This window comes from Eulemur rufifrons, chromosome 8, assembly GCF_041146395.1.
Source record: "Eulemur rufifrons isolate Redbay chromosome 8, OSU_ERuf_1, whole genome shotgun sequence".
Classification (NCBI taxonomy): Eukaryota; Metazoa; Chordata; class Mammalia; order Primates; family Lemuridae; genus Eulemur; species Eulemur rufifrons.
The window spans coordinates 104240571-104262987 of NC_090990.1; the positions used below are offsets into that span (position 1 = coordinate 104240571).

At 41.9% G+C, this 22417-nt stretch overlaps 2 protein-coding genes across 3 annotated transcripts in view; both read left to right on the plus strand.

Moving 5' to 3' along the window:
• GOLPH3L (golgi phosphoprotein 3 like) overlaps positions 1 to 6212 on the plus strand; it is a 48402-nt gene extending 42190 nt beyond the window's left edge. Inside the window, exons 4-5 of one of the 2 annotated variants that reach the window (XR_011234583.1) lie at positions 3034 to 3799; positions 6181 to 6212. Coding sequence is in view for 1 of the 2 variants with exons in the window: in XM_069480659.1 (XP_069336760.1) it covers positions 3034 to 3461 (428 nt within the window). In the remaining variant the exon portion in view is untranslated. Of the gene's footprint in view, positions 1 to 3033; positions 5301 to 6180 lie in introns of those variants that run through there. The other variant, XM_069480659.1, reaches the window with a different exon arrangement.
• A 6069-nt stretch (positions 6213 to 12281) lies between these two features.
• On the plus strand, positions 12282 to 20419 carry ENSA (endosulfine alpha). Its single transcript, XM_069480660.1, has 4 exons — positions 12282 to 12480; positions 14329 to 14454; positions 15739 to 15905; positions 18775 to 20419. Exons 1-4 carry the CDS (start codon positions 12424 to 12426, stop codon positions 18788 to 18790), a joined length of 366 nt encoding a protein of 121 aa, XP_069336761.1. The 5' UTR covers positions 12282 to 12423; the 3' UTR covers positions 18791 to 20419.
• The last annotated feature ends 1998 nt before the right edge of the window (positions 20420 to 22417 follow it).

Below are 22417 nucleotides of genomic sequence, written 5' to 3' on the forward strand. Positions count from 1 at the left end.
TCAGATTTATACTCAGTTTAATTCTAAGGAAACTTTCCTCCTATATAACTCCATTCCTTCTCCCTTTTTTGTGTTAATATTGTTATATGTGTTATATCTATACATGTTACAAACTCAGTAATTCATTGTTACAATTATTAAAGAAAAGAAGAAAGAATAAATATATATTTATAGAGTTTGTTATATTAACCTTCTTATTTACCATTTTTGGTTTTCTTCATTTCTTCAAGTTACCATCTGGTATTATTTCCTTACTGCAATACAACTTTTTTTCCCACCCACCTCCTTTGTGCTATTATTACATTTCTATATGTTATAACCCAGCAATAACAATTATATAAATACTGTTTGGTGGACGGGCACAGTGGCTCACGCCTGTAATCCTAGCACTCTGGGAGGCCGAGGCGGGTGGATCGTTTGAGCTCAGGAGTTCGAGACCAGTCTGAGCAAGAGCGAGACCCCGTCTCTACTAAAAATAGAAAGAAATTAGCCAAGCAACTAAAACTATATATAGAAAAAATTAGCCAGGCATGGTGGCACTTGCCTGTAGTCCCAGCTACTTGGGAGGCTGAGGCAGAAGGATTGCTTGAGCCCAAAGTTTGAGGTTGCTGTGAGCTAGACTGACACCACACAGCACTCGCCCAGGCAACAGAGTGAGACTCTGTCTCAAAAAAAAAAAAAAAAAAATACTGTTTGGTACATTTGCTTTATAAATCAGTTCAGAGATGAAGTATGCAATTATACTATCTTTATGTCTACTTACATAATTTTACATAATTACTTGTACTGTTCGTGTGGATTCAAATTACTTTCTGGTATCATTTGCTCTCGAACTCCTGGCCTGAAGCAATCCCCCCACCTCAGCCTCTCAAGTAACTGGGAGTACAAGCATGTGCCACACACCTGCCTTGGTTCTTTTTTTATAATTTCTATGTTTTTATTGATATTCTCTATATGATGATTCATGGCTTCCCTTAGGAACATATTTATGATGGCTGCTTTGGAGTCTTTGCTAAGGCCAACATCTCAGCCCCTCAAAGGCAGTTTCTATTGCCAGCTCTTTTTCTTGTGAATGGGTCACAATTTACTCATTCTTCATATATTTCATAATTTTTTGTCAAAAACTGGACATTTTAGATAATATCTTGTACAACCCTGGATACTAGTCCCTCCTTCCCCTTAGGGTTTGGTGATGTTTGCTTGGTAATTTGTTTATTTATTTAATGACTTGGCTACAGTAGCTCTTTGAAGTCTATTTCCCTTCAGTGTGCAGCCTCTGATGTCATTGCTCAGAATTTTTTTTTCCTTATTTTTATCTTTTAGCCTAACTCCCTAGGTGTTGCCACTGGGTTAGCTGACACCACTTATTAGTCAAAGGTTGTGCTTATTGCCTTTAGCTATTTAGATGTTTTATCCTTTACTGCTGCATGTGTGTGGGGGATTTTGACACAGCTATCACAATTCAGGGAACTTATCTTTTTGCCCCACATTCAGTGAAGAACGAGTGACTTGAAAGCTCCCTGTCTGATTTCTTCTGAGAGAGAATACAGCTTTGGGCATGCATATGGTCTTCCAGCCTACCAGGGGTTCATGTGATTTTATTTTTAAGCCTGACTTCCTAGGAGCTGCCCCTGAGTTGGAATAGCTTATTGTTTAGCCAGTGTTTGGTCAGAGGTTGTGTTTAAGCCCCAGGTGCTAATGAAGCATGCATCCTTGTCAGTGGATCTATGTGTAGCCTGGGGAATATTTTCAAGTCAAGCCGCACACCCTGCTCTGATTGTTCCTGAATGGGTGCGGTCTAGTGCAAGCACACAGCCTTCCCAGCCTGCAGTGTTGATCGTGATTCCAGGCTTTTTTTCTTGGCTTTTTCTTTCTCTGGTTCTCCTTGCTAAACTTCTGGAGGCTTTGCCATTTGGCTTTTTGCTACCAGTATCATGGAGCTAGCAGCACCCTCACAATTGTTCTCCACCAAGATCTCTCTGTTTTTCAACAACAACCTTAGGCACAGAATTCTCCACACTCTGTTCCAGATTAAGGCAGTCCCCTCAAGCAGAACTGTGGATCTCTTCATTCTTCAGGACTGCCTCCCCTCATAGGCAGAAGTTGTGCACTGTACTGGAGCTAGAGTTGGGGACAGTGGCCCACTTCTCCTAGAGTGATACCCTCCCTGCTGTGAGTAGGCACTAGGGGAAAAAGGTTGTTAACCCCTGATCTTCTTGCCTTCTTCTGGTGCAGAACCTCAACTCAGTAAGCAAACTGGAATGAGGGCATTCCAGGAGTCCCAATATTGACAGCCTGCCAGACCTGGGATAGAGTTTTGGCTCTACAAGGAGGGGAAGGGAACCTCAGTCCTCACAGCTTCGCCAACCCAAATGGAACTTCTACAATACAAAGTAGAAATCATCCAGGAGAGACTGGTGTCCTGAAGAGAATTTTTTTTTTTTTTTTTTTTTTTTTTTGAGACAGAGTCTTGCTCTGTCACCCGGGGTCGAGTGTAGTGGCATCAGCCTAGCTCACAGCAACCTCAAACTCCTGGGCTCAAGCCATCCTCCTGCCTCAGCCTCCCGAGTAGCTGGGACTACAAGCATGCGCTATGTGTCTAATTTTTCTATTTTTAGTAGGGATAGGGTCTCCCACTTGCTCAAGCTGGTCTCTAACTCCTGAGCTTAAGCGATCCTCCCACCTCAGCCTCCCAGAGTGCTAGGATTATAGGCATGAGCCACCACACCTGGCCCTGAATAGAATTTCAGAAATACAAGAATGATTCACAGTGTCACACACAGGTCATATAAGAACAAAAACAAAGTGCATAACCTCCAGCAATATGGAAGTCCTTAGTGACATTTTTTTAAGGTGGTTTAATGTGAAATATGGTTGGAGTCAAAACCAGATAAAGAGATAATGATTAAACGAAAAGGAATGAATGAAGATTATGCTTTTTAAAATTTTAACCAAAGTTCCAGATAACTAGTTTACTTTTTTTATTTGTTTTTCTCTTTCTGTTAATTATGTCCTGTTTCTTTTTTCCCATAGGTGAGACCTGGAACCCCTTCAAATTACAGTACCAGCTAAGAAATGTACGAGAGCGAATTGCAAAGAACCTGGTAGAGAAGGGTATTCTAACCACTGAGAAGCAGAATTTCCTGCTATTTGACATGACTACTCATCCAGTGACCAATATAACAGAGAAACAGCGACTAGTGAAAAAACTTCAAGATAGTGTACTAGAGCGGTGGGTAAATGACCCTCAGCGTATGGACAAGCGAACACTAGCCCTCCTGGTGCTAGCCCACTCCTCTGATGTGTTAGAGAATGTCTTCTCCTCTCTGACAGATGACAAGTATGATATAGCAATGAATCGAGCCAAGGACCTAGTAGAACTGGACCCTGAAGTGGAGGGGACAAAGCACAGTGCCACAGAGATGATCTGGGCTGTGCTGGCAGCCTTCAATAAATCCTAAAGCCAGCAGGTTGGTTTCTCCTTTTCCCCTGCTGGCTGGTGACTGTCAGAGACCCCATCACTGAGTTTTGTGTGATGATATGTTTCATCATTTTTTCTCTTGAATCAGGCTCCTGATTTAGGGAGAGCAACTTCAGGGCTTCTCCATAGACATTGAAATCAAGCAGATTTGATTTCTCCCTTTACTTCCACTCCATAGGGGAATAAACTGGGTGAACCCACACACACCCAATAAACATATTCTCCCATTTCTTGGTTTAGTTTCATCCGGTGTGCTTTTGGATAAACAAGAATATCTAAGTGGAATCTGGAGTTCTCCAGCCACAGAATGTGAATGAGGTGAAGAGCAAACCATTTATTATATTTTTCTAAGTTTGTTTTCTATCTTAAATATATGTTTTCACAGCCTTTGTCTCTGGTAAATATTGTAGCTTATTGAAATAACTGTCTCTTTGAATAAGGGGCAATGGAAACAAAACTAATTTTTGGAACGGAGGGTCTCTAATGTCCTGCTAGTGATTTTCTCATCTTTCCTTTTCTAACCTAATGAGAATGTCCTAAATTTGCTTATCTGTATCTCACAGTCCTAGAGCCAGAAATACATTCTGTACTCCTTCTTAGCATTATTCTGCTCCCTTATTCATTAGGACAAAAGTGTAAATGAAAAAGTGTATCTCTCAACCACCTCCTTCATGCAATCAGCATTAGAATTTGTAAGAGAGGAACGGGGGAGGTGGCATGAAAATTTCCATGTTTTAGCACAGGACTGTCCTGTTTCCTCCAGACTACTTTAAATGTTTCTGCTCTGATTGAATTGAGGAAATCGTAAGTTTCAGTTGCTGAATATCAGTATATATGTGAACTCCAGATCATCTTGTTCCCTATTTTTGGCTTCCGACACAAATTGATAAATTCTGTCTTTATTTAAGGGTTCTGGAATAGTTTTGTCTATATTTAATCCACAGATACTCCCCTAGTCATCAGTCTTGTCTCAAAAAAATAAAACCATCTTTCTGGCCAAATCTCTAAAACATTTTACATGTCAGTAGTTACGGCAAGAAGCTTTATTAAGAAAGATCCTGTTTAAATTTGAGGTTACAGTGAGCTGTGATTGAGCCACAGCACTCCAGCCTAGGCAACAGAGTGAGACCCTGTCTCTAAAAAAAAAATAGAAGGAAAGATCCTATTTAGACAGCTAATTTGGCATTTGGTATCAAAAGCATGCTGATATAAAGTCCAGTAGTTAAGGATATAAAGAGGACATGCACTGAATTGTGCTAATGTCAAGCATTTATTATGCATTAATTGGATACTGCCTCTTGACCATCACAGACAAACAGGCTGTCAAAGAGCTAATACAAATGACCCAGACTGGACATCAAGTCCTCCTGATCAGAGTAATTACTCACTTATCCCCTCTGCCAAACCTACTTAACCCAGCAAAAATTCCCTAGTTCAGTTAACATTTTTTTCCTCTTCAGCTATCTCTTAGGTAAATAGAGATATAAATTGTAACGTAAAACAAATTCTAAATATGAGGCTGAATAGAGCTTCAGTCTGGCTCTCTTCAAAGTACAGAAGCCAGTCCATGTGTTTTCTCTATCTGACTTAGCTTTTCTTTCCATTTGAACAATTCAGCATGAATTGAAACCAGGTTTCCTGTGGAAAGTTTTAGCTTGATTGGAGGATAGAAGTTGAGTTGAGTTCTTTCTTGCAACTCTAAGTCAGTGTATATTTTTATATTAATATTATATCTCAGTAAGATGAGGATGTCTTCAGTTTGAATCCATGTAATGTTCACTGCCAAACACTTTTTCATTTAATGCATACAGCCTTCACATTTCTGTATAATAAAGATCTATTACTGGCTCTCTGTGCATAGTTTTATAACTTCGTTTGTTTAAATTGGAAATAAAAACTTTCCACACAACACTAGTAATGCCTTCCCTTTTCCACTAGCATACATGCCTGTCTTATCCTATGTAGAAAGTGAAGGATTTAAAAATACTATAATTGTGATGTGTAATGGGTGGGGGACAGGGCACATCAAGGCTGACCACCAGCTAATGTAAAGTCTGACTAGTGTCTCCATCTCAATCAAAATAAGTTAACCAGTAATACCATTATTACCCTGAAGAGAATAAGTATGATCTGTCCTACTAATATCTCCTTACAAGTGACACCTGAATTTATTTAGGAGCTAAAAGTCTTAAATTCCAAATGTAGGTAACATACTATAATGACCTATAACAGAGCTAACATGTAAAAATGTAATTGTGCTTATAATTAGCATATTCTTCCTTTCTTTAGAATGTCTACAGCAAAAGGGATAGTAAGAAATGCATTTACTATGATTGTTTATACCTTCGTGATATTTTTAAGACAAAGCACTGTTCCAATAAGTTATGCTTTATATAATGTTTCTCAAAATGTGTTGCAAAAACCATTGCACCAAAATTGTGCCTGTGTGTGGTGGGGAGGGTACCTTGCTAAAAATACAGGTTCCTTAGGGGCTTAGGAAGCTGCGTTTTAAACAAACTCTCTAAAAGCTTCCATGTTAAAATTTGAGAAAACCACTCCATACCTTATTGTCTATAGTTCATTCATCCAAAAAATATTGAATACTTACAAATTGACAGGCCCTTGCTACGTGCTGACAATAAAAAGTTGTATAGAACACAATTCCAGCTTGCAAGAACACACTTTTTTTTTTTTTCCAGACGGGGTCTTACTCTGTTGCCTGGGCTAGAATGTAGTGACATCATCATAGCTCACTGCAACCTCAAACTCCTGGGTTCAAATGATCCTCCTTCCTCAGCCTCCATAGTAGCTGGGACTACAGGTGAGCACCACCACACCCGGCTAATTGTTTTAGAGACAGGGTCTTGCTATGTTGCTCAAGAACTCCTGGTCTTGGCCGGGCACGGTGGCTCACACCTGTAATCCCAGCACTCTGGGAGGCCGAGGCGGACAGATGGCTTGAGGTCAGGAGTTCGAGACCAGCCTCAGCAAGAGCGAGACCCTGTCTCTACTAAAAATAGAAAGAAATTATATGAACAGCTAAAAATATATATATAGAAAAATTAGCCGGGCATGGTGGCACATGCCTGTAGTCCCAGCTACTCGGGAGGCTGAGGCAGGAGGATTGCTAAACCCAGGAGTTTGAGGTTGTTGTGAGCTAGGCTGACACCATGGCACTCTAGCCCGAGCAACAGAATGAGACTCTGTCTCAAAAAAAAAAAAAAAAAAAAAGAACTCCTGGTCTTACGCGATCCTCATGCCTTGGCCTGCCAAAGTGCTATGATTGAAGGCTTGAGCCACTGCACCTGGCCTAAGAATGCACATTTAAGTGGGCAAATAAGATACTTTGTGATAAATGGTCAAATAGAAGTATTAACTTAATATTTGGAAGCCCAAAGAAAGAAATAGCATTCTTCCTGGGACTGTTGGACAAGACTTTGAGGAATTATATTTCTTTATGAGACTATCATATATTGAGCACCTTTGTAGTGAGGTACTATGCTAACTGCTTTATATGTTATCTCATTTATTCCTCACAACACTAAAAAACCCTACAATGTTCTTTTGAAGGAAACTCAGAGGTAATGAGGCTTGCCTGAGGACACAGAGCAGAGCTTGAATTCAAACACAAGCTTTTAACCACTACATTCCTGTGCTTCCATTTGAACTTTTGAACTTAGTCTTGAAGAATCTTTTCAGGTTGAGAAGGAACAGTCAAGGCTACTCCAGGCAGGGGAAACAATATGTACAAAATAATTGCTAATGTCCTAGATTTAATGAATGTGTGTACTTTTCACATATTTCCAGAAAGTATTCTAAGGGTATATTCAAGTTGTAGACTAAACAGGTTTTTGAAACTGGAGAATCTTTTTAGTTTGTTTACCTTCTCTGATGCTTTTCTTTGTATAGAACTGAGTTTCCATTTATGGTCATACCACCCTGAACATGCCTGATCTCATCTGATCGCAGAAGCTAAGCAGGATTGGGCCTGGTTAGTACTCCAAGGGAAGAACTGAGTTTCTGACATGTTTTCCTTCTCTCTTAATGACTTCTTTTACCATTTCTTACAGGGTAAGTCCATTGGACATGAATTTTCTCAGTTTTTGTCTGAGAAAGTATGTATCCTTCATTTTTGAAAGATAATTTCACTAGATACAAAATTCTCTAGGTTGGTGGGTGGTTTTTTTTTTTTTTTTTTTTTTTTTTTTTTTTTGTTGAGACAGAGTCTCACTTTGTTGCCCAGGCTAGAGTGAGTGCCGTGGCGTCAGCTTAGCTCACAGCAACCTCAAACTCCTGGGCTCAAGCGATCCTACTGCCTCAGCCTCCCGAGTAGCTGGGACTACAGGCATGCGCCACTATGCCCGGCTAATTTTTTCTATATAGATTTTTTTAGGTGTCCATATAATGTCTTTCTATTTTTAGTAGAGACGGGGTCTCGCTCAGGCTGGTCTCGAACTCCTGACCTTGAGCAATCCACCCGCCTCGGCCTCCCAGAGTGCTAGGATTACAGGCGTGAGCCACCGCGCCCGGCCTGTTTTTGTTTTTCAATACTTCATTTATTTCACTCTACTCTCTTGCATGCATACATGCATGCATTTTTTTAATTGGAATATGAATATATTTCTTTATTAGGATGCTCACAAGAATGAAGGACATAGTAGCACTCTTCTCATGTGATAAAGAATACATCTGACCCAATTGTGGCAGGCAACAGGGGTAAGGGCTCTCAGAGCTGGGCCAAGTGTCCACTGAAGAAATCTCCATTCCCCAAAGAGAAGTTGTTTCCTTAGACTCCAGAATCCTTCGTTCCAGCATTAGATGATGCTCTCTGCCCTTGACACTCCTCTTTCAAGACCCAGGTCAAGTGTCCCATGTCTCACCCAGGACACCTAGAATCCTACAGCACATCTCTTTGGTATTCTGCTGCCCTGCCACCCTCAGGGGTACAGCTGGGGGTCAGAGAGGGAAAGAACAAAACATCATTATTGGCAAAAGCAAATAGGGTACATTTGTAAATGACACTTGGACATAAACCCTCACAGAACACATGCTTCCTCTCCAAATGACACATAATCCCCTCGAGAGCAAAGAAAACCCCTTGATCATTTTAACCCCTATGAATGATTCTGTATGTCAGGCACAAGGGATACAAAATGGATGGTGTTTACTTCCATCATATCCTGCACACAGGAAGTTAGCAGATGAGAGCTAGAACCATGTATCTATCCTGGTTCCATCAGGTTTTTCCTGGCTTTTCCTCCCTTTGAATGGTGCCACCACTCTGCTTCCATCTGTTCTGAACATCAGTTCATTTTTCAAAAGGGAGGATAAAAAGATGAAGGATGGCAGAGCTAGTGTAGAAGAGCTTAGAAGGGAGAAAACAACCCTGTGAAACAGAACAAAAACAATAGAAAAATCCAGAAACCAAATGTAGTACTACAATATTTTATAACAATAGAAGGTAGCTGAAAATAATACATGCTAACACAGATAATATGATACACAACCTCAGGAGGAGGAGTCAGAAGGGAGAATGTGGCAGAGGCCACAGGTTTAGACTGAGAGCCTTTCAGTAGACTGCTGAATGGACTGGATCTGTTGCTTCAGCTGTGAGCCTTTTTTGATAGTGACACAACAGGCAATGACAGGCCTGGAGACCCCACAGGTCCGCCCCAGGGCCTGCTCGAAGGGCACATTCTTGTCTTCACCCAGCAGTGGGAAGCGCAGAATGATCTCCAGTGGCTGGTCTGCGGCCACCACAGTGAACTCAGAGATGCTCCTGTTGATGGTTTTGGTGGCATGGCTGCGGTTCCGCAGGCTCCCGTGCATGCTTTCTGACATCAAATTTTAAGAAAACTATAAAGATCCTAATTATAACAGATAAAAATTTGTTTTCCCCCTTTTCCACACAGCTAAAATGCCCATGAGTATATATTCATATGATTTCTAAAAATGTGTTTTACTCTCTAAAGAATAAAAGTAATTGCCTTAATGCTGAAATAAGTTATACTGCTTTTTGATATATTTCTATTATCTATTACATGTATATATGCATCTTTATTTCTGTGTCCCCAATTCTTTTCAAGGCCTTGGTCTGTCTTTTTTCCTAAGTGAATTCCAGGTTGTCTATGTAATTTGGAAAGAGCAAACACAACTTTTTATTGATAACTGAGGGAGCCATCTCTCCTAGAAAGCAGTAAAATTCTCATGAATATAACACACAAAGTGAGAGTCACTTCTGTCAGAAATCTCCTTTTTCTGGCCGGGCGCGGTGGCTCACGCCTGTAATCCTAGCACTCTGGGAGGCCAAGGTGGGCGGATCGTTTGAGCTCAGGAGTTCGAGACCAGCCTGAGCAAGAGCGAGACCCCACCTACCCCACCTCTACTAAAAATAGAAAGAAATTATATGGACAGCTAAAAATATATATAGAAAAAATTAGCTGGGCATGGTGGCGCATGCCTGTAGTCCCAGCTACTCGGAAGGCTGAGACAGGAGGATTGCTTGAGCTCAGGAGTTTGAGGTTGCTGTGAGCTAGGCTGATGCCACGGCACTCACTCTAGCCTGGGCAACAGAGTGAGACTCTGTCTCAAAAAAAAAAATAAAAAAAAAGAAATCTCCTTTTTCTAACAGCCCAACTCACTGTGATAGTTTTTCTTTGCATTCCAGATTGTAAAAAATTAGAGTCAACTAGAAGGGAAAAAAAAATCAAATACTCCATAGGAGCTCTTCAAATAGACATCTTTTGTGTAGAATTTTCCTCCCTGAATATAAATAATCTGGCCACTACTTTGTTTTTCTTAACCTAATTGAACCTCCCAAAGTATAATAGCATATTTTATCTGAACTTTCTTTAGAAACATACCTGGGACTTGGGGGGCTTCTACTCCTTCAGAAGGGCTTCATGACTAAATCCATGTTTCTGCCACATAAAGTCAGCCCAATAGGTATACATCAACCTCCTGATTTGATGGGAAAAAATTCAAAGCCAAAATTTTTCTCATATTTCAGAGGTGTTGAAATTTTTCCCCCCCGATCTGAAGATGAACTTTTAAAGATTTCTGGATATTTAAAGCCATAATATCACACAGTAGGTTAGTCTTACTGGTAATAAAAACATGTATCCCCAGCTTTTCTTGAACTCCCAGGTAGAGGACAAATATGTCTTAGGTAAGTTAGTTTAAACTGATTTATGTTAATCCAAATTAGATTTTTTTTCTTTTTTGGGGAGCAGGGAAGAAGAGATGGTTATGATCGAAGAGGGGAAGACTGGAGAAGAGAGAAGGTGACAGAATAGCTGACTGGATTCTTAAAACCATTAGGAACATTTAAAAGACTAAAAAATACTTTTTTAAAATGCTCAAGGTAATACATTTTTTAAACAAGATGGCTTGTTTTTTTAATTCAGTCTTTCATTTCTCTATTTCATCCTTCTCTTCACATTAGATACCTTTTCTTTTTAAACTTTATATGGAACTATAACATAATCATGAAGTAGGGGTGGGAGGAAAACTGTAACATAATCAGAGAAAAGTACATAAATCAAAATAAAATGTACAAGTCAATGAATAATGAACATACCCATGTAGCCAGCACCCAGATTAAGAAACAGAACATTACTAGCACCCCAGAAGCCCCCCCCCTCCCAGGACCTAAACTGAATGTGAGCCTCCCTTTGAATCCCACATCACTATATTAACACTTTTATTTTATATGGACGCTTATCATATTTTGCCTTGTATGATTATAATCACATTCCAGTGCTGCTCACATTTTTCCATTAGAAATGCACCTAATTATACAGAAAAATGAATGGTTAGCCCCAAGGCTGTCACAAGAAGCTACCTAAAAAATTTTTAAATTTAATGTTAAATTTGCAGTGTTTTTAGTAGTAGACCAATGTTTGTTTTTAATATAAATATGCCACACTTTTTGATTAACACTCCAGGAAGATGTGTCAGTTTAATCTTGGGGACTTATGGTACGCACGGCACACCGAGAAAGCTCTTCCTCTCCAAACCCCGACGAGACAGTAAGCTTTCCATAACTTATATTTAAGTAAATACTATTAAATTGAGTCTGCCTTACAATATATGCATCCCCTGTAAAACTAATACAATACCATGTACAGACAGATGCTCAAGTGGAATATTGTTGAACTGTGATTCTGGATAGGTTAACTACATTTATTAAATGTTTACCACGTACCTAGAATGTGCTCCCTCTTTCGAGGACCGTAGTCCCTCGAATGACTCTGAACGAGTATAAAACTGTACATAAGGGTTAAACTATGTAACATAAGCCATTAAGCCATTAGTGTTCTGCAAGACAACTCGGGTTGGGACTCAATCTCTCCATTTCACACATAAAGTGACACCTCGTAATTCTGTTCAGTACCATTTAAAAATCCAATCTGATCTCCAAATTATTTTCTGGAGATCGATACTTTTCTGCTAACATTTTGCAAAGCTTAATCCTTTCCACCTGAGAATAAAAGGTCTGCATCCTTTCGCTCTCCAGCGTGACGCTCTGCAAACCCTCCTGAGCGCCGGGCGGTGGGGCTCATGGAAGTCCAAGCCCACCAAAAAGCAAAAATGCCAAAGCTAGCAGCCCCGCCCCTGAGATCCCCCACAGGCCTCCAATTGGTCCTTGTGGCTCATTCTCTTCCCAGGTTGGTGTTCCAGCTTGCCGGTCGCCTATATGGAACGCATCTTTAGCCAGCGACTATTGGTAGATCGTTACGTCATTGCCCCATCAACCCCACTCCCATTGGCTCCCTTAGGAAGGGGCGGTCGCAACGTCACAGGCAACGGCCGCCATTTTGACTGAGCAACCCTAGTGACAGGAGCCGAAGCAGCAGCTCAGGTTGTCCCCGTTTCCCCTCCCCCTTCCCTTCTCCGGCTGACTTCCCGGGACCCCTACACTCCACAGTCCCGGTCCCGCCATGTCCCAGAAACAAGACGAAGAGAACCCTGCGGAGGAGACCGGCGAGGAGAAACAGGTGAAATGGAGGGGGTGCAGGCGGGCGAGCTGGGGGCGACCGAGATGGGGCGGGAGACGGTCTCCCACCCGTGCGGATTGGTCGCCATGGTCTCAGGCTCTGCAGGGGTTGGCCACTTCTTGCGTCACGCAGGGTGAGCTTCAACATGGCCTGCTGATTTGGTGCTGGTTAGTTAGGTCGATTGTCACTCAGTACAGTACCTTTTCTGATTGGCCAATAGGCCTACAGCTCAAACCATGGAAGCTGTGCTATAATTGGCCGGTCTTGGACGTGGGGCGGGTGTTCGGGTGAATGGAAGGGGGCCGGTGGTCCTGGAAACGATGTGTGTTACTGGTTAGTAGAGGTGAATGGCCCAATAACCAGGCTGGGGCCTGCATCCTCAATCCGCGGAAACATACTGGTCGAGGTAAAGAAGTTTAAGAAGGACCAGCACTGGGGGAGGGGAGAGTAATAATTATTATCATGGCTAGTTTAAGGCGGTAACTTTCTCAAGAGACCTATTTTGATAGTTGGGGGATGGTCTGTTGCTCACCTTCAGTAAGGCTTGAACAAGATTAAAGAGGACTACAGTTCCAAACAGAATAGTGGAGATTAAACCTAGAAAAGATGTCGACAGAGTCGTGACGAGAAAGACACCACCCTCTTCCCCCAGAGTTCCAAGGCAGTGGGACTTAGTCCACCCACGGTTCTGTGATGAAAACATTAATGCCAAATAAACCTCTTCTTGGGGTTTGTATTTGACTTCTAAAATTTAGTACTGGGCTCAAGGACTCATGAAATACATGTGGTGTTATACCTATGCCTGATTTTCAAGGGAAGGGGATGTAATTCCACTAAAAGAGTCACACATTGACTTCAGGGCCTTTCAGAAAGTCACTAAAAGGCCAGGTGTGGTGGCTCACGCCTGTAATCCCAGCACTTACCCAGGCTGAGGTGGGAGGATGGCTTGAGGCCAGGAGTTGGAGGCTGCAGTGAGCTATGATCGCACCACTGCACTCCAGCCTGGGTGGCAGAGCAGACCCTGTCTCTAAAAAAAGAAGAAGAAAAAAAAAAAGCTACTAATGAAAAGGGCATCAGGGCCCACAAAAAGCAAGAAGAGATTGAATAGCGAGAACCCCTGCAAGCCAATTGAGCTTTTGGCATTTCCCCAAGCTTCCATCACTTGCCCCACTAGAGTAGGTATTGATATTTTGGTTAAAACTGGTGGGTAAAAACTAGTGAATTTACTTCATCTTTATTTTGCTTAAGTTAAAAATAGTGTCATTTTCATCTATTTACTGATCACCTTCCTACCGCAATATTTATGGAAATTTTGAATCAGCGTTGTGTCATTACTCAGGTAGAGATCTTTGGGAAAGGCCACATAGCTAGGCTCCTCCACAGGGAGACTTACCGGATGGCTATCTTAAACTCCGAATAAGCAGGAAACATCTAGCAAACTTATTCCCTTTGATTTCCAATTTAACTTGTAGGTCAACCTAGGGAACCCTCCTACTCATCTTGTATCACCAGAAGCCCTGGCTAGCTCTTTTCTTAGTGTCTGTGCTGAGTGAGCTATGGCCCGCTCTTTGATTAAAATATTCTGTTTAGATACTACCTTTAACCCAATACTCACAGGTCACTGGGGTGGTTCCTTGGGTGGAGTGTGAGAAGCAGCTTGTCTTTTTCTTCTCACAATAGAGTCATCTTGAGCTTTAGGGATTTGAACTAAGGTCTAGCTTTAACAGCAAAGTAGAGATAGCATGTTTACAAGTGGGTGGATCTCCAGGAAAAGTTGATAGCATAAGAGTTATTAGAAGCAGTTGTTTCTCAGTCTTTAATTTTATTTGGCTCATTTGTTTCCTCCAGGACACGCAGGAGAAAGAAGGTATTCTCCCTGAGAGAGCTGAGGAGGCAAAGCTAAAGGCCAAATATCCAAGCCTAGGACAAAAGCCTGGAGGATCCGACTTCCTCATGAAGAGACTCCAGAAAGGGGTATGAAGCATAATCTCTTACCCTCTTCTTCTGGAGTCAAAGGGGATTCTTGAATGAAGTCTGTAGAAGTTCTACTGGATTCTTTTCTGAAGGTTTTGTTGAGCAATAAGGGAGAGGAATTAGAAACTTGAAATGAGCCAGGCAAATTATTGTAAACCCCAGCTATGTTATCAGTTCCCTTCTGACTTCCCATATAGGAAATTAAGGCTTAATGTTGGGGCATTTGGGCATGTGGGGGAATGAGTAAAGGACATTAGAGACTGGAATGTAGATTGCCCCAAGACATTTGCCTGTTTGGAAGGTGGGGGTTTTAGGATTGTGTACATTTTAAGAATGAGAGATAAAATTTGGAGTCCATCATTTCAGAAAAAGATGAAACCATCTGTCCCGCAGAAATCCTCAACTTGAAATGTAGATTTCTTCATACCTTTGAAGTTAGTACCAGCCATTAAAGTCCCTCAGTGACCTTATTTTTTGTCCAGAGTGGTCCTCCTCACCAAGGGAGAGCCTACCTTGATACCCATCTAACTCCTAATCAGGTTTGTCAGTCCTCAGAGGTACCTAAAGCTGACTGAGGAATTGTAAATCATCAAACTGGAGTGGATAAAATGGAGAGTGAAACAGATCTCTGCGGAGGATCCCAGTTTCTGAATCTCAGTCACAGATGATAATAGTGTGATGCTGATTTGCAGTTTACCTTGCTGTAGGCAAGGCAGGCGTGGGCAGGCTGTCACAGTCATGGAACATGTGTGGGAGCAGTGAGAATCAAAGGGAAAGTACATTATCCTCCTGAACAAGCCCAGTTTCTATTTCTGGTCTGAGAGAATAATTTTTAATTTTGAGGTTGATCTGCTGATTGCTAGGATAACCCCAAAGTGACTGTTCTATATATCTTACTCATTTCTATTTCCCCAGTACTAGGCTTTTGCTTTGTACCTAGTAAGGTCCTCAGTAAGCCTTTATGAATAAACTAAGTAATTTTGGTTGAACCATCTTGTACTGAGTAGGGTACAAAGGATTTGTAGGGGTTGTCGCTTGACACCAAAAATATATACTCTAGCTGGGAAACTGCTTATATACCTGAAAAAGTCAGAACACATTGGGGAGAAGACATAAGTACATGTAATTAATGTTACACTGTATACGCATAAGGTTAATTAAGGAAGACACCTTGAAAGATCTGAGTGTGGATAAGGGTTTATGATGGATGTGAGATGTGAGTCTCCTTGCTTTTGAGGAAGGCCAGAGCTCCTCACTCACCTAAACCTCCCTCTTGTCTCTTAGCAAAAATACTTTGACTCAGGAGACTACAACATGGCCAAAGCCAAAATGAAGAATAAGCAGCTGCCAAGTACAGGACCAGACAAGAACCTGGTGACTGGTGACCACATCCCCACCCCACAGGATCTGCCCCAGAGAAAGTCCTCGCTCGTCACCAGCAAGCTTGCGGGGTAACCTGGGCCCCCCTCTCCTCCCCTTCCTCACCCACTGGACTTTTATAGATCATAGGCAGGGATGGAATGGGCACCTAGTCAGATCTTCTCAGCCTGTTAGCCAGAAGTGACTATGATTTTGCTGGGGGCTGCTGAGAAGGTAATGTGGGTTGAAGAGGGGCTCTGAATTCATTTCTTTGGTTAAATTGAGATTTCTACACCCTCACTGTAGTTCAGGTAAGGGCCCAGAAATAGGAAAGACTAGGATTGGATAATGCTGCAAGCTCTTTTTCTTTTGTGAGAAACTGGGGAGATGTGATTTCTCCTTTTGGAAGAAAATGTCCCAAAATTGATTAGGCTGAGCCTTGGGAATGATTTGGCAGGTTTAACATCCCAAGGCTAACCTGACATGGTTGGGAAAGGTTGATCGAATGAGACATGTTTCCTGTGCTTCTAAGTGTTTTGTCCCTTATGCTGCTATTGCTTCATGTTTCCATTTTGGCAGGTTTAGAGAATCCTCAAAAAGAAAAACTGACTTGCTTGCCTAAAACTACAATGCCCACTTAACTTCCTTACCTAGTGTCTGTTACAGTTTGCCCTGGGTCTCAAATAATGTAAAGATTGATGAACATTATTCATATGGGCACCTTCTCTCTCTCTTCCAGCAGGTTGCTTTTGAAAATGCGGGATAGTGGAAAGAGTACTGAGTTAGGAGTCAAGATATCTAGGTTCAAGTTCCACTCAGTCTCAGCAGAACTGATAGATAAGCTTGGTCGAGTCATTTAGCCTCTCTGGATTTCTATTTCCTCATCTGTAAAATAGAGTTAAATATATATAAAATTGATTCTGATCCTAAAATCCTGTAATTACCAGCAGAAAAACCCTGTGCTGTTCACTGTAAAAACTAATAGTGAGGCAGGCCCATGGGTGGTGAGCCTCTGTGATACTGGGAATGTACTACAGAGGGGAACCATTTAAGGGCTACATGAGGAGAGAAGTTGTTGAGATTGGGGGGTTATAAATTCAGGTAAGAGAACCTCATAGATATCATGGTTTTGAGGGTCAAGAAAAAAACTTTTAAGAAGCTAGCCATGGAAGCCTCTTGCCTCTGACCCCACCCACTTTCCCAGCCTAAATCTGGGCCTTAGCTGCTAAAAAGCTGTTATGGCAGCAGAGCTGTGGGCCTGAGGAAACATGTTCAGTCATGCACATGTGTTGACCCATGTTTCAGATGTAGTCATATGCCAAGTGTATTGTTAGGAAAAGAGGAGGAAAAGGGATAAACTGAGCTAGCCCCTGGGGCTTAGTACTACTACAGGGCTGGAGCAGCAGATTCTTAAGAGATGATTTACCTTGGAGGAAGGTGGAGAAAGTGGTTAGGGAGAGAGAGGAGGAAGACTAAGAAATCTTTTCCTTCCCATAGTTCAGTAACCCAGCTCTTGTGCAATAAGTAGAGGTAGCAGTGCTGATTCATGAACAAGTAGAGGAAAGGGGTTGCAGGTGACCAGCGTCTTCAATCTAGTTATCACCAGCTTGGCCTGAATCTCAGTGAATGCAACCTGCCAGTTAAGACAAACAGGGCCAGGGTGAGAATTAACTGTTCAAAAGAGCAAGATTCTGTAATCCTCTCTTGCCTTCTCACGACAAATTCTGATATGCCAAACATTTGGGCCAATGAGACTGACTGATAAGTTTGCTGATAATGCACGTGGGGAGATGAGGTGTGTACATACTTCTCTCCTGACTGGCCATCTAATTTTCAGGCTGTCATGCAGATTGGATAGGAAAAAGTTGGTGAGGAAGGAATGGAGAGAGCAGGATCCCTGGACTCCCTAGCCCCCAAACTCCTTGACTGTCACTTGTAATTGTATATAATTTTTGTGTTTCTTGCTCCATTTCCTCATGCTGTCATCCTTAATCTAAAGTCCATGTGGGAAGGGGAAAATGCCAAACATCGTTGTATAGTTTCCTCAACTGTCCCAGCCATGTGTACATAGATATGTCATGTTATTATATATATAAATATATATATAATTTTGTACGTTTTCTTCATCTCCGATCTTCTCGAATTCTGTACTTTTTTCTTTTCTGTCTGAGCTGCCTTCTCTATCGCTTGAGTCCTCAACACTACTGGTCACAATGAGTCTGGTTTTTAGGAAGGAAGAGAAAGAGTAGGGAAATCAGAAAAACTATTGGTCTCACTCTCTCCCTACCTGGTCATCTTCAAGGATAAAAAAGCAAAGAAACAAGCTACATTCTGTGTCTGTCACCATAGCATGAAGTACATAGCTTTCTTAGCAAGAAAGGGTCATTTCAAAATCCAAATGCATATTGCTTTGATTAAGCCCAGATTATTAAATCTACTCAAAACAACATGTGTGTGGTCTGGCCTTGGCCTCCACAGTCACCACCTCCTCACTGTGCTCCTCAGTCAGTCTTCACTGCTACAAGTAGCTGTGGCTGTGCCTCTGAAGCTGAACCTGTTCTCAGCCAGGCAGCTTATCCTACTGGAAGCCTCTAGTTATTATTATTATTTTTTAAAGCCAGTCAAATTTAGTGGTGGGGGATTGAATACCAACTTTAGTGACACGGATGTTAATAAGTTCTAATAACCTACTACCATGGGACCAGCCCCTGGTTTTTTGTGTTTGTTTTCCATGGTTATCTCCAAAAAGGCAGAAAACATTCTATTTTGTAGAAAGGAAAAGAATTAAGTCTTCTCTTTCCCTCTCTTTTTTTATTTTTTGCAATTCCTCTTATGGATAGGAGCCAGGTGGTCTAATGATTGTTAAGTGTGGAGGAATTATGGGGTAGAGACGGGGAATTCAGGGGTTTTATTCCCCTATTACTTGACAGTGTTCTTTTTTTCTTCTGTGTTCGTCTGCAGTGGCCAAGTTGAGTGATGCTGCCCGGGGCTCCGCCAGATCCTGAGACGCTGCCCCCCTGGGTCCTGTGCTGGCTCCTGCCTCTCCCTGCTTTTGCAGCCAGGGGTCAGGAGGTGGCTCGGGTGCGGGCTGGAGAGGCAGAAGCCCCTGCCCGTCGGTGTCCCAGCGCATGGAGCCCCTTGGGCTGAGCACCAAGACCTTGAACCTTTTTTGTTTTACCTTTTTTCCAAATAACTGTTGGGAGAAATCTCAATGAAATCCTGGGGGTGGGGTTGCGAGGGTGGGGTGGGAGACTTGGGAGAATATGCATTAGGGCTTGGAGTTGATAAAAACATTCCTAACTATCCTCCTCCTTGACCATGTGACTGGTGTAGGGTAGGTGTGAGGGGGAGGAAGTGGAGTAGACTAAAGGTAAGGAGTTCTAGTTCAGTTCCGTGGATAAATGCCGTTGGATATGGCTGGAGACCTGGTGCCAGACAGAAGAAACTCAGTCTGCATACAACAGATTCAAACAGCTCCTCTGATTCTGTAGAGCGAGCTGAGAACCTAATGTTAATTGTTCATTTTAAAAAGTGCTGTCCTTGAAGTAGATTTGATGTGGGGAGAGGGGAGTGAGTGTGGGGGAAAGGAGCCGTGAGCATGGGGAGCCCCACAGAGCCCAGGGGACTTTTTCAGTATTTGAAATAAAAAACAAAAAAAAAAAGACCCACAAAAAAACCCAACTCAGAAATACTCTGAAGCAGTTGGTGTGTTTTATTGGGGTTTGGGAGGGGGAAGAAAACAATACTGAAGACACTGTTCAGGGAAGGAGCTGGTGTGGGGCCCTGAATTTCTAAGGGACACAAGGGCCTTTAATGTGGGATGCAGCTGGGCTCCCCGCTTCCATCACTTAGGGAGAGGGAGCAGCAATGTTGACATACAGACCAGGGCTTTTCCTAAACTCTGTCTGCCCCTTTGTTTCTGTAGCTAATGTAGACGATGCATCAACCTCAGGTTGTGGCTCAGAAAAATGAGGGATTGAAGGTATTTGATCTAAATAGTTGACACCTACAGCTTAGTCCAGGCTAAGCAAAAAAGGAAGCCCATTCTTCCTTTTCCCTTTCAGTCTTCCATTCCTTCGCAGGTTCCCATGTCTGCGAAAGAGAAATGTGATAATGTGCCAAAAGAAATTATTATTTCTTAGTATTAAGCTAAAAGAAACAAGCCTTTCTGCTTGTGGCCAGCAGGAGGCAGGGTAACCTCTTTCTTCCTGATATCCCAGTCTGCTTTGCTGGAAACCTGCCACAGAAAGGAGTTAAAAGCTGCTTGTGAATGTAATGTTCAGAAGAAACATTACCAAAGGAGAAACAAATTCAGGCTGCTCTGTACCTCCTCCCGACCCCCACCCTTGCAACATTCACACGTGGTAGATTGTAGCAACTTGCCCATTTTGCCTGACTTTGATTAGGAGAGTTGATTATGGTATTTTCTGAAACATGATTGACTTCTCAAATGAGTATGCTTCAGGGAAGATAAACAAATCCAGGAAACATAGATACACCAGAGAAATCCCCATTGTACTAAGGGGAAGGAAGTACCTTCTAAACTGGAGAAGGAATGTTATGCTCAGTATCTGACTCATTCTTTTTCTCTCCTTAACCAGAAACTTTCCAAATAAATTTTCAACTACTCTGGATGTTACGAGTTTGTTCTCTTTTGGTTTAGCCAGGGGATTGTGATGCATCCTAATCCTCTGCCTTTCTGAACAGCATGCTAGACACTGAGCGAGCCAAGTAGTATGGGGCTATAGTAAAGAAAGGCATTCCCTATCTTTATGGAGTTTATTGTCTAGCTGGAACAAAATCATGTGAAAAAGTTCAAATAACAGGTAAAAACTCAAAGCTGTATAATCTGGGGACATAAATTAATGGTGTTTATTGTGGTGGGGTAGGGAAGCCTTCTCATCCTTGCTCACCTTGAGCCAATCCCATGACTTCTGAGCATGTTATCCCTGGTTTATGTCTGCCAACTGCATATGGCTGGGGAATGAGGGCAGTGAGGCTGAATGTGGGATCATTCAGTTAATGCAATTTCATTTTGATACAGGTGAAGAAGTTAAGGTATAGAAATAAATTGCTTGTAAGGTGGCAAAGCTAGTTAGCTGAAGAGCTTCAGTTAGTATCTAGGCTTTTATGTGATCTTTTTCCCACTATTCCTGGCTTACCAGGTCTTTAATTTTAAGCTGTGGCCTTAGGAATCCTAGGGTGCCAAGAAATGTTTGTGGCTGTCTGTATTTCAGTTTAAAACTTGCTATTCCTTCTTCACTCCCATACTATAGGGCTAGGCAACCAAAGCAGACTGATCCTGCAGTGCTTCAAATAGCTATTCCTGCTCATTATTTTAGCTAAGTGTTTTCCAAAATCTTTATCCCAAAGACTTGAGTCAAGGGTTCTTCCATTCCTCCCACATGGTTGGGCGATGATTGTACTGAAAAGCCTCTCAGCTGAGCCATCTGATATGCACAGTGGTAGGGATGAAGTTACCATTACTGTCCAACAGCATTTGTTTTACGCTGGTGTGGCCCAGGCATAGAAAAGGCAGACAAAAGAAAAATAACGTGGAGAGTTGCCATTGAAGATATCTACAGCAGGCTGGAAGGACCCCAGGAGCAGCCCTTTCCTGTATAGTGCCCTCTATGGGGCTTTGAGGGAGATTAAAAAGGAAGGGGAAGATTTGTTCTATGCCGGGGGAGCTAAGATATGGGAAATTTATGTAGTTCTAAGCAGAATTCCAAGAGCTAAGGGAAGGAAAGTCAGGAGGTGAGTTGTTAGCTGAATTTTATTAGAGACAGATGACTTACTAGTAAAGATAGGGTGGGACCTCCATGCTTGGGCAGCAATATTTTAATTCACAAGTAATTGTTGAAAACTTACTTTTTGATTGGAAATATTAGCTGTTGTTGGGCAGATAAACAATGCGAGAGGTGATTTCCTTCCTAGAGGAACTTGTTGCCTCATTGAGACACTTCTATATATAATATAACACAAGACAGCATATGATTAGGCAGTAGAATTCTGAGAAGGGGAAATCCAACTGGACTCATCAGGTGAATATTAGTAGAGGAAATGGAAATTGAACTAGGCCTTAAAAGATGGGTAGTATTTAAACAGGCCAGTTCAATTATTTAATAAGTACTAACAATATGCCAGGTGCTATGCTGAAATACAAGAAGAGTGATTTGTGGCTGCTGCTTTCAAGGAGATTGATTACACTTTCAAGGGGCAACTACACATGAAGAAACCATATTACAGTGTTAAACTTGCAGCAGTAGAGGTGTAGCTACATAGAGGAATTGGGACGAGTAATTAATAATAACTACTAAATATTTTGAGTACTTTGTGTTCAAGACCCAGGCTAAGTGCTTAATTTACGTCATCTCATTTACTCCTCACAACAATTCTATGAAGTAGATACTATTTCCATTATACAAATGAGAAAACTAAGACAAAATAACTTAAACCTCACATCACAAAGCTTCTAAGAACAGGATTCACCCACTGCCTGCAAAGGGATAGGGAAAAGAATGATCAGGAAAGATTTCATGGAATAGTTAATCTCTGAAGGATGAACAGGATTTCTCCAGAAAGGTAAAGTGAAAGGGGGCAT

What these genes read in the sequence shown, in the direction of transcription:
- ENSA (XM_069480660.1), top strand. Translation starts at nt 12,424, where the DNA reads ATGTCCCAGAAACAAGACGAAGAGAACCCTGCGGAGGAGACCGGCGAG. An exon ending in AGACCGGCGAGGAGAAACAG is followed by an intron (nt 12,481 to 14,328) that starts GTGAAATGGAGG and finishes TGTTTCCTCCAG; the next exon opens with GACACGCAGGAGAAAGAAGG. An exon ending in TGAAGAGACTCCAGAAAGGG is followed by an intron (nt 14,455 to 15,738) that starts GTATGAAGCATA and finishes CTTGTCTCTTAG; the next exon opens with CAAAAATACTTTGACTCAGG.